Source organism: Chaetodon trifascialis, chromosome 4, assembly GCF_039877785.1.
Source record: "Chaetodon trifascialis isolate fChaTrf1 chromosome 4, fChaTrf1.hap1, whole genome shotgun sequence".
Lineage (NCBI taxonomy): Eukaryota > Metazoa > Chordata > Actinopteri > Chaetodontiformes > Chaetodontidae > Chaetodon > Chaetodon trifascialis.
Window position 1 is genome coordinate 21,486,785 of NC_092059.1, and position 12,533 is coordinate 21,499,317.

At 42.8% G+C, this 12,533-nt stretch overlaps 1 protein-coding gene across 2 annotated transcripts in view; it reads left to right on the top strand.

The window, feature by feature from the left end:
* Nucleotides 1-12,533, top strand: part of LOC139330368 (discs large homolog 1-like protein) — a 104,549-nt gene continuing 92,016 nt past the window's right edge. The window contains exons 1-4 of one of the 2 annotated variants that reach the window (XM_070961231.1): nt 1-195; nt 1,449-1,619; nt 3,889-4,726; nt 4,840-4,936. In XM_070961231.1, the coding sequence (XP_070817332.1) occupies nt 177-195; nt 1,449-1,619; nt 3,889-4,726; nt 4,840-4,936 (1,125 nt within the window). In that variant the 5' untranslated portion in view covers nt 1-176. Of the gene's footprint in view, nt 196-1,448; nt 1,620-3,888; nt 4,727-4,839; nt 4,937-12,533 lie in introns of those variants that run through there. The other variant, XM_070961232.1, reaches the window with a different exon arrangement.

Below are 12,533 nucleotides of genomic sequence, written 5' to 3' on the forward strand. Positions count from 1 at the left end.
TGAAGTTTTTCTTTTGACGAAAACACAGGCTGCTGTAGACTGTCGCCTTGTCAGTCTGGTGTCCCAGTTTAGAGGCAGGCTGTCCCGGGACAGACGCACACATCTGTAATAACAGATACACGGTCACAGCGACGCACACACACAAGCCCCCGGGGAGGAGGACTGTGCGTGTCACCATGCCTGTGCGACAGAAAGGTAACTACAAACGACATGTTTTTTAAATAATTCTCTCTAGTACACACACACACACACACACACACACACACACACACACACACACACACACACACACACACACACACACACACACAGAGTGTCTTTTGTCAGCTGTAGCCACGTTCGTTATCTCGAACGCTTCTCTTCTCTGTACTGTAAGTGAACCTTTATGCTGCAACACGAAACTTCTCCAAAACATCCGCAGTTTAACACGGAGGTGTTTATTGGTGAAGGCATGCAACTTATAGCTCACATTTGAAATGCTTTTACTAATTATTCAGACATTGCAGTACACTGGATACACCAGTGACTCACCAAGCAGCGTCTATGATTGTTTTTTTTTTTTTTAAACGCTACTTCGGAGTGTGTAGGCAGGTCAGTCATGCAACAAAACGCATAGATAAAAGGAACCAAGCTCAAGATTTTTCACTATACCGACTGTTCATTACAAGCCGTATTAAAGTGTGTGAATGTGCAGCGGATTGACATCTGAAAACATGCGCTGCTTGATATATCTGTTTATAAATAAGTAAGAAATCAATTAACACAAATTATTTTGAATGCAGTTTGGCTTGACGTCTTTCATCGCATGTAAAGGATGAAGACTGACACTTGAGTCTAAGTTTGATGTTGATCTGTCAGTGCTTCCGGTTTAATCAGCTGTTCAAAGTGCCAGCGAGCCTGGAATGCAGTCTGCAGCCTTCCCTTGCACCATAAACTCTAATCCCTTCATGCCCTTCTGCATCAGAGGCCATGGTGATAAAACTTAATAGCAGTCACCATTTTGACAGTGGAGATCCGCCACTCCAAAGCAAACAATTGCTACATTCTTGTAAAGTGCTGAATGAAGACCTTATAGATTTTTCATTTTCCGTTGATGTTGCCTTTGCAGTTCTGTATTGATGCCAAACACTTTTAACAGACAGTCGATGACAGAAAGTGAACAATATCATTCATCTGGCACTCCTAAGAGCAACAAGGAGGTATATTAACAGCCATTTGAGAGACTAACACCTGTGTCCTGTGGTATTCATTTTTATTAACTTAACTCCGATGAAGACTCTGAGGTCTGAACCAGTGAGAGTTTTTAACCATTGTAATCCTCAATTAAGCAGAGGCTTTTAATGTAGAGTACCTAATCTCCTTGCTCTGCTTAAGAGTACCTGGAGAATTCTGTCTTTCCTTTTCTGGCTTTAGTTATGTGGTTGCTTACCTGTAGTTTCTGTATTCAGATGCTCAGCGAGCCCTGGAGCTTCTCCAGCAGTACAGGGCCAAACTTGACCAGAGACAGCAGAACCAGAGCCGGACCAAACAGGGCCTCGTGGAGGAAGACCACCAGCTGCAGCAGTCTCTGGACAGAGTCATCAATGTCTTCCAAAGTCAGCTCTTTAGCGCTCTGCTTGGTGAGGATATCTGTCTGTTTGTCCTTAAACCCAGCCGGTTGCTGTTCCTCTGTACGTCCATTTATACCTGCTATTACAGCTTATTGATTTTGAAGCCTTGGTTAGCCTTTATCTGCCGACCAGCCTGTTGACCCTCCCGTCATTCTTTCATGTTTGGATTTGACATTTGTTGAGGATGAAAGGATTCTTCAGGGGACTTGTGAATGTGAATGCTGATTAAGGATGGCCCTTTTAAAAGTAAGCTTTGTCTGTGCCATTTCCTGTTCAGTGTTGAATTCATTTTAAGGTGTCTTAAGTTAAAGTATTATGCATGTATAGCATATTTTTCTGCCCTAAGCCACTTTATATATTTATTACTAGTGATCAAGGTATTTAAATTACCGTCATTATATTATATTAAAGGTGTTTGCATTTTTTTCCCTCTTACACAGCAGTTTAAGTTGGATTCATCATATACCTTTCTGTGGGCTGTTTCCTCTATTTTCTACCTTCTCAGGACCATCTAGAGTAAATAGAACTTTGTTCATGGAAAGAGGTTTGAGTTTGCAGTTTGTCAAATGTAATACTGGATTACATTATCTTTAAACATTTTAAAATAAAATAGAGTCTGTCTGTCTGTATGCCAGATGCCATCGTTTATGATGATTTGGATGAACTGACCGTTAATCTCATGTTGTATTTTGTGAGTGATGATCGGTTTGATGGGACTGATGATGGGACAGTGCACTGTGTGTCAGTCAGGATGTGTTTGGGACTGCATATGACGGCGTAAAGACAGGCACTTGTACGTCCTTTTGTCCAAGTAAACATAAGAAAGTTTGGTTGGAAGACACAAGGCCGGACTGATCATAAGGGAATGAGAGGAGCACTGTTTGCTTTCTGTGAGTGGTAGCACTAGTTTTCACCGTCACTGCACGATGTTGGGCTCACAACAGAAAATGGAGATCAGAATACGAAGATGTAGGCGTGACGTGGCCTGTCACAGAAAACACAGGGCCCTTTGTAGGAAATAGACATGAATTTAGAGAATGTGTAAATTCCCTCCAAGAGTTAACAGTCTGCGTCCAACTGGTTGGTTCTGCTTGTGGTGAACTGTTGCTTATTGGAAGGAAAACACCAGGCACACGCGTGTCTGTGTGGTTATGTGCATGACGACTAAACTGGTTATTAGTGCCTGGCCCCACCTGCTTTGCGCCACGCCCATGCCGCTAGCTTTTACAGTAACACTTTCTCCATTTTGTGTGTATGCACATGTGTGTGTGTGTTGCTTACTACACATGAGGCTGAGTTCCTCGTTGTGACTTCTACCTTTAATCAAACTGTCTCTGGTGTGAAAATTGTTTTGAAACAGCACTGTCTTTTGTTTTTTCTTATTATTGATCCTTCTTTTGTGTTGAAGATGACTGACTGAATCTCTCATGTTTGAATATACTCCACATCCATGCAGGTGACTGTGTGTTACTTTCCACCCTTTACGCCTGTTTTATGGTCATTTCTATGTATTGTACTGTTAAATTCCTTTTGCGCTCCTCACTTTTCTCCTTTTCTTTTTACACATCCTCCTCCAGCTGTCTGTATATCCCTATATACTGTACCTCTTTTTTTTCCTTTTATGGCCATCAAACATCTCAAAGCTAGTATCTGTGTGCTTGATTTCATGTAGATTTGCCTGTCAGCACTGATGCAGAGAGAGGGAAGTGAAGCCTGTTATCCTAGCAGCCTCTTTGATTCATTTTGTCTGTGTAAATACCTCTAAAAGGGAACTGCCAGTGGAATGAACTTCTCTTTTAAGTGGGAGACCCTGAATACTTCAGGACCGATTGTTCTGTAGAAGTGTGGTTGCAGTATCCGCGTGCTTCCAGTAGAGGTCAACAGTGTGCTAGCTGTGGTTTGATTTCTCTACCAATTTCACTTGCTGTCTCCGAAGTAAAAGTACATGAGACTTTTTTGTGACCAGCTTTAATTTGCTTGCATCTGGATGTACAATATACAGTAGTGACAGTTAGTAGTTCAATTTCCCGATGAAATGAATTTGACATCAATTTGATCATTTAATCAACTCATCATTTGAGCTCTATTGCTCTGTGTTCTTTGGAGAAAACATTACCACAGCGTGCTGATATTTAGTCAGTATTTATTCATTGTTTTCATAGTTTTTGTTGTTATTAGATAGTTCTTCATTTGTATAGTCATTCATTCAATCACAAGCTCATTTACTAATCCCTTCAGTCATTCATCATGGCTCTGATCTCTGCTCCTCTCATTACAGACATTCAGGAGTACTACGAGTTGACCATCCTCGAAGACAGCAAGTGTTCAGTGGACCAGACAGATGGTCCATGGAACCTTGCTGCCCCCTGTAACCTGCCAGCAGAGCTCTCAGCCCAGCCACAGCCTTCCTCTGGTCCCCTGAGCCCCCAAGCTTCTGGAGGACCATCCCAGCCAAAACCTCTGGCCCTCAGACCAAAGTCAATCAAGTCCCCTGCCCCACCAGTCCCATCTGGCACACCTGCAAAACAGCCATCTTTGCCGACAACACAGTCTATTACACCTCAGTCACAGCCAGCCAAGGTCAAATACCGTGCTCCACTCCCTCCTGTCCATCCTGGGGCCTCCAAATCATCAGTATCAGGGACTCCTAAACCCGCTTCCCCTTCTGCTCCCATATCCCCTACAGTCACAGTGAATGGGGCAGAAACCCCCACTGGCTCCATTAAAGCACCTGGAGTACCAATGAATGGAACAAAACCACCTCTCACTGCCACCAACTCTCTTTTGTCAGAAAGCCCCACCACCTCTGCCAGTCCACAAAGCTGTTCCGTCTCTCCAGACCTCAACCTGGTGACAATCTCAGCCCTTGTCTCCAGCACCATCCAAGGCCTTGTGTCTCCACCCACTTCAGACAAACTTAGTCCCACCAGCCCAGGACCCAGCAGAGTCACAGACGTGACCACAGTATCTACAGCTCCTGCAGCCAGCAAGGACCCATTCATTGGCAAAGTCACTCCCAGCACGATTCCAACTAGCCCCAGCCAGGGAAAATTTACCTTCAGCAGTCGCAGCCCCACTGTTCCTCCAGGCCCTTTGACCAAAGGTCCTCATCTGAGGTTTGTCCAACACATGAACATGCATGCAGATTTTCAGTAGGTAACATTAGCAAACCAACTGACATTTTTCAGAGTTCACCTCCAGACACTTTCTCCTTGATTTCTGTTCCTAGTCCAACCAGCCCTGGGCCAGTAAAAGTAACCACCACTAGCCCAAGCCATGGTCCAGCCAGCCCCAGGCCAGCTACTACCCCACTGCCCCCCAACAAGGTAAGACACCTCTGGATGTTTTGTATTAGTTGATGGGAAAACCTGCAGGGATTCCCACACAGTTAATAGCACAGAAGAAGACGCATTGCCTCCTTGTTGGGTGGCAAGCTTGAGGTCACAGCAGGGCTGCATGATTCTGGAAAACAAGTGAGGTCACGTATTCTTTCCTGAGTTGTTGAGAAACTATTTTTAAATGAAAATACAGACTCTGTTATCTCCTTGTGCCGAGGAGAGCTTTACAGGACTGCTGATGGACTGCATAAGGCTCCCATTATTGACGTTTATATGGTCAGGTAGCAGGATTCATTGGTAGTTTTCATGATCCTAATATCCTCATCATATTCTGATTTATACATTCAGATTTTATTTTGCTGGGATCTGTCAGCTAGTAGTCATGGTATCCCGTGGTGCTGCAATATCTGCTGAGCATTTCTCAACAGATGTGATGCTGTCACGATTGCCTTTGAATCTGAAAAAAATGCACACAGCTGCTCAGTGTGCATTTTGTTTTAGCTCCAAATGTTTTTCTTTCTTTGCCTGTGCCCTGCCGTTCATTTGATGTAACGCTGTCTTGTCATTTATGGACGCGGCTTATGAAGAAGTTAGGAGCATGGTTCACCCTGTTTATACAAATACACAAGGATCAATGTCATAAAAGATTTCACTAAGCTCCGCCTGAAAAATGTGGTTTTAAAAGAATGAAGTTTTCCTGGATTTGGTGCCTTGTGTCTATCATATCACTTCTCCTACATGGGAATGGTTTTGATATAACATGTTTTTACTGGTGACAACATGTCTTCTCTTGAACCAGTATATTGAAAGGCTGCTGGTGGCTCCAGAGAGCAGAATTAGATAGATCATTTATGCCGACTGGCTGTTTGAGCATTGGCTTACATTGCATTACATAATACGACAAGGAGAATCAATTCAGTTCGGTAGCATTTTATTGTCCAGTGGAGTCAGCAGAGCAGACTCAGAGATGTGCTGCTTTTGTCTTGTTGATCTTGCTGAAATGGAAATTGAATGGTTGTCTGTGGTTTGGCTGTTTGACCACAAGCTTACAGTGTACACAATGATCTGCAAGTGATAGTCCACATCTTGGGAAACTGTGCTAAAAATGTTTACAGTACAGTGCTGTATGTGCACCAGGCAGCTGAATACTGCTTATATTGTTGGAGTTGTTGGTAACTCCGTGAACATTCATGAGCTGCTCAGGTGTTCTGACTCATTAATGCAATCATATTATTACACAGGGATGGTTCATTTTTGTTTTTTTCTTTTGAAATGTGCAATATACAGTTATCTTTTCCCATTATCTGCTACTGTGTTGCAGATTTACTAGTATTAAATGGCTGTAGAACAAAGTAAGACCCAATCAGTAATAATTAGCACAACCCAGTGCAGACAGACTGGCAACTCTCTGTTGGCAGAAGTGAGCATCAGGAGACAACCAACAATGAGTGCAGGGCCAGGGGAGGGTGGAGGCGGACAGAAGTAGAGTAGGACAGGAGCAGAAACAAATGTAAAATTGTGTCTGTGTGTGTTTGTTTTATGCAAGAGATTCGAGAGTGTGAGACATTTCCCACCAAACTTTCCAAAATGTCTCTGCTTTGCTGCTCATGTACAGTACATAACAGTATAGTACAGTATATTTTAAGCTTTCAAATCCAATTTGCAGTGATATTGTGCATCTAGAAGAAGCCCAATATCTTGAGTAGGTGAAATCCCATCTCAGCATGAAGCTTCAGGCTGCATATGGCGCTTTAACTTCGCCAATACCCACAGTCAAAGTTGAAAGTAGAGCATCCATTGCTATACCGCTGTTACTGTCCACTCAGTCTAACCCCCCTTTCCTGCCAAACAGAGACTGACCTGATAAAACAGCAGAGAGTGGTGTGTGTGTGTAGTAGTATATGTATTTGTGTGTGCTTATGTCTGTCTGTGTGAGTGTTTGCCTGTGCATCCATGTGTATGCATTTCTGCGTCCGCATGCATGCCTGTCTGTTTTTTGCGTGCTGATAGCGATCTGCGTGTGCGCAGATATGTATTCTGAACCATGCACTTTTTGAGGTCAAAATGTGGCTACCAGCTGCCATAAAACGAAGACAGCAGCTGGAAAACAAGAGGGCGGGTGGAGGTGCACCGGGACAGCTGCCATGTTTCGGAGTCGGCCTCTATTTTAGCGGAGAAGTCCTCTCTGGGTGCTCCGATGAAAGGACAGGTGGAGAGGACACGAGAAAGGGAGGAGAGAGAGAGAGACATTGAAGGACGAAAGAGAAGGAGGAGACAGAGACGGACAGGCGGCAGAAGGATGCCACCAACAGCAACAAGCAGCTGAGTGGTAGAACGGGAAAGTTGCAGCTGGAAGATGGTTCGGTGAAAGTTTGCCAGTTGGACTGGTGAGGATGGACTGCATCTGTATCCTCACTACCAAGGTGAGACACAGGAAACAGGCAGGTTAGAGTAGAGCAGACAAGAATGGCTGAGAAGACAACAGGACACGAGTAAACAGGATGTGATCATGTGGACGTTCAGCCTCAGATCAAATTTTAGAATCTGAGTAAATTATCAAGGTTTTTCATTCATTTGTTCCAGTCGTGCTTTTCATTTTTACAGCGACATGTTGTGTGAATCGGGTGCTATCTATGAATTTGCCAAATGTCCTCATGTGGTCTTTTTGACCATAAACTATCATCCAGATAGCAGGAATATTTGATGGAAAAGTGAGACAGAGACCTGTGGTCCTTTGTGGGGATTTCACTAAACATATCTAAATAAGTGTTTCACCATAAATTATAGGCTCAATAAATGAGAGAACAACGTGCACCTGCTCACAATTAGTCATGTTGAATTGGTGACAGGTTGCTTATTGCACAGTTGGAGTTGCTATACCTTGTGAATGAACCGGCTATGAGGTGATGTCTTACAGAAACAGGATGTGCTCAAGTCAAGCGACTCTAATGGGAATGCCGAGCTGTTGCTCAGCTGTTGGTCTGACAACATGTGACACCCTGAGAGACAGGAAACTGGGTTGATAGGACACATACTTCAAAAGACTAACTATCTGACTGGCTGGCTGTGTAGATATCTGAGTAATTCACTGGTTCAATAACTGACTGGTCTCAAGGCAGAAGAGAATATTAGGCTAAAAACAAGGCTGGCAAAAATTAAATTCATACATTATGCACATATATGCATCCTCTGAAATGTGTGGACCATTTATAGACAGAACCTGTGTGCGTGGGGATAGGCTCCGGCCCCCTGCGACCCTGTGCAGCATGAGAGGTTATGGACAACAGATGGATGGAGGATTCAGGTGCTTTCATCAGAAAACTACAAATACTACTAGGTGTAAAGGCCAGGGAGGGATAACGTGATAATTGTTCAAATAAGGATAGTAAAGCACACTCTCACGCTCTCCTCAAAGACAGTCATGGTATCGCAAGACTGTAAATTGTGCACATGAAGTAGTTGTATGAAAGACTGAAAAAAGAGTAAGGGTTATGGTCAGGCAATTGGTTGTGATGGTTAAGGTTAGAATAAGGCTCCAGGAAATGAATATAAGTCATGTAATGTCCCCAAAAGTGATGAAACGTGTGTGTGTGTGTGTGTGTGTGTGTGTGTGTGTGTGTGTGTGTGTGTGTGAGAGAGAGAGTGAGACAATCCTTTGCTGTAAATTCTCATCAGTCATGAGACTCACGTCGTGTCTCCCACTTTCCACCACATCCCACATTGTTCTTCCATACTGCCAACTGATAGACAGCATCCCACCACCTCATCCTGCATGTTAAAAACAGTTTGTCCTTAGTTTCTTGTGGTTATATAGTACATAGATAATATTTTGCTAAATCTTACTTCTCTACTACTTTAAGTTTGATCTTATGGCTCACATTTTCGTACTCGATTCAGACTCAAGATCATTTTTGAATTCTGATTTGTGGAATTGTCTTGGGCTCTTCTCAGGTGTTTGCTGATTGGTAAGAAATATTGGTAAGAAAAAACTAAGAATGTCTTAGTAAGAAATAATGTCTAGCAAGTTCGTGATCTTATAGTGCATCTCAACAGCATTTATTTGGCAGAACATCCAAAGTGTAGATGACAGCAAAACAGTCAGTGTACCTCGGGGCATGTCTATCAAGTGCATTTACGTACAGCAGCAGCAGACACACATACCCACTTGAATCACGGAGCAAAGCGGCCTTCGTGTAACAACAAAACCAGTTGAGCTTGTGTTGAAGTATGAAGTTCTACAAAAAGCAACATGAAAGAACAGTTTCCCACATCCAAGCCTCTGCTCTGTTCATTTAATTGGCTTCAAATGAAGCTTAACATTCACACAATGTCTCTTGACTGTGCCTGTGCGAGTAGATGAGGACTTTTGCGTTGCAGCCAACAACAGAGAAATTGGCTTGCGTTGCATGTAATGTTACCTTCCCAATGCTAAAACACTTGTGACGATAATGACAGTATCGCGAAATCTACGTCGCGGCAGAACGTGACACCGGTGACAAAACTGGTATACTGCCCAGCCGTATTAGGAGCATGACCTTCTGGCACGCTGGCAAACACGGGGATTGTGAGTTTTAGACTAGACAGAGAATCAAACTCACATTAGCATGAATAACTGTTGCAGAGCTGTAAATGCTAGTCAGAATTTTCCAAACAGGGCCTGATTATAATGAGGAAGCTTTAGAAAGAAGCTGCATGGTCTTTGAAGTCAAAGGGATCTGGTGAATGACAGAAAGTGCTAGAGGACGGAGACAGACAGACAGACAGACAGACAGACAGACAGACAGACAGACAGACAGACAGACAGACAGACACACACACACACACACACACACACACACACACACACACACACACACACACGCGTCTGCAGTCTGTGGGCAGATATATAAACAGGCTGCAGGGATTCCATCTCACGTTCATCTGGTTAATCTCGTTTATCTCATTAAAATAATGGATTAAAAAACAGAGGGTGTTCCCTGAGCTCAAGACTGCTAGATTACTGCTGGAGGATGTGTCAGTACATCCCCTCTCATCCTCCTTGATTCATTTCTTCTTCCCATCCCATCCCATTGCCTCTCTGACCCCGTTTGATCTGTTACTATGTGCATTCTTGGTAAAAAGAATTACAAAATGTTTTAAAATGCAGGCCTAAATGCACAAATGAACAGATTATAGATTACAGTACAGTACTCACAGATGTGTTTAACAGAATCCTTCAAATAATGAACCGTCAGATGTTCAAGCATCAGCTGAACATATACATTCTATACTTGTGGAGATTGTTGTCAGACACACAGTATGTGGATTTTACTTTCTATCAGTATTCTCTTCCCTATCTTTCCCAATCCTCTTTTCCTCTCTGATATATCCAGTCTTAAATCCTCCCCTGGTTTTATCAGTGTGTGATTGTTGTTTGGTCTTACTGAGTGTCACTGGCCTCCCGTGCTCCAAGAGAGCAAGAGTCTCCCCTAAGAGGCTTACCTTAGGCTGCTAATAGACTTTACAGAGGTGGAGCTATTTTAGGATGGACGAAGAGGAGAAAAGAGAGAAAAAAAAATGAAAGAGACACACACAAAGACCGCAGGAAGGAAAGAGATCAAGCCTGTGAGCGAGTGCGTGAGCATGAGTTCCTCACATATCTAGCTTTTCTTGGTTATTTTGCTGGATTTTGCCAGAAAACTCCATGTAAGATCATTCCACCGATCCATTCATCTGTGCAACGGTCCAGCTGGCACTGTGGTGTAACTCTGAGGAGAGGTCACGGCTGACAAATTAATCAACGGAGAAGGCATGAGAGGAGAGGAGACGAGGAAGAGAACTTCCCAAGCAGCTGTAGGAGAATTCAGCCCAGAGCTATGTGTCTGCAGTAGGACTAACACTGCAATGTAGGAGCGCTGTTACAGGTTTGCTATTTCATGAGTCCCTCAGCAAACAGTTGACATCCTCTCAGCTCTGTAGGAACCACACCTGTTGTGAAGAATTGGACTCCAGGTCTTTGGATAGCCCTTCCTGGAGTAGGACTGACACCTACTGGGCTAGCACAAGGGATACATATGAAGATGGACCATCGCAACATTGCACCCTCCGTCAATGTAACGTACCTTCACTAACTTAAATTAGAATTTATTCTCTGATCCACCTGCTGGTTTTAGTGGTCTGTCTTGTAGTTAGGGTAGAAAGTGACGAGCATAACTGAGGCTAAATCATCAGTAATGACCAGCAGACTGTTACCTGTGTATTAATGTGGGGGGCATGTAAAATCACATGATTTGGTGCATTTTTTTTATCAGCTCTGTGTTTTACATGCACAAGTTGGGCTGGTTTTAAAGCTTGTTAAAATCAGACAAATATCTCTTTATGTATTATCTGTATTTATACATACATAAGGCACATGTCCTGTGAAAGTTGCTGTGGCCATTTTATTGTATTTCATACTTCTACTCAACCACATTTCATTTATAATATTATACTTTTTACTCAGCTTTAGTAACTAATTGCTTAATCTTTACATTTATATCATTTATATATTAAAATACATACATTAAACCAGTGGTTTCCAACCATTTTAACTTGTGACCTCAGAAAGAAACTTTTCCTCTCTAAACTTCTTAATGGTTTCATTTGGATGATTGTTTGAGGCTTTAAGAGGTAGAATTGTCCAATGTTTCACAGGAAAATCAAAGATTAGAGAACAGTCCAAAAATGAAAACAGATTTTTGCATCAGAACTTTCATTGATCATCTGATGACCCCTCAGATTCATCCTGTGATCCTTTGGTGGGGCCCGACCCCTAAGTTTGGAACCAATGGACTTAAATACCAAACTATACATGAAGTATTTAAAGGTAGCTCCACCTACTGCCACAAAAGTAAAATGCTACTGACAAGTTGATTTTCTGCAAAACAAGTACTTTTACGTTTGATACTTAAGTAAATTTAGCTTGTAGTACTTCATTATGTACTTAATTAAAGTAGAACTTTAAATACAGGACTTTTATTTGTAAAGGAGTATTTATACATCCTGGTATTGGCACTTTTACTTAAAGGATCTGAGTTCTCCTTCCACCACTGGTATTTAGCCAGGATCACCCTACTTCCAAAGCCTGTCTTAGGCAAAGTACAGGTTGGCACCCACATGCATCAGTGTGAGAGGCGCCTCCCAAAATCGTCTTAGAACAAGAAATGTGTCACATCCTTCCGAAAGGCCGTGATCCAGTCCCTGATGTGTTCATGGTTCCACAGAACTGTATCAGAGGTGCTAGGAATCACGGAAGCTGGCTCACAACCAAGAGCAGCTGAATAATTAAGAGGAATTAGTCCAAGGCTAAAGGTTATGGCTTTAACATTAATGATAGCGGCCTGCTAATGCTACTTCACCTACAGAGGCCACTCAACTACTGAACTCCACAAGCTAATGGCTCTTCAACACTAAACTCTACAGAATTACTTAAGAGCACCTCGGCATTGACCATAACGGAAAAGACGTCCCTACGTTTAACAAAGGGAGTGATCCAGAAAAACTTCAGCAAAATTAGCTCTACTTCTTTGCTTTACAGACGTTTTTTGTTTCTTCGGAAAATGCCTGG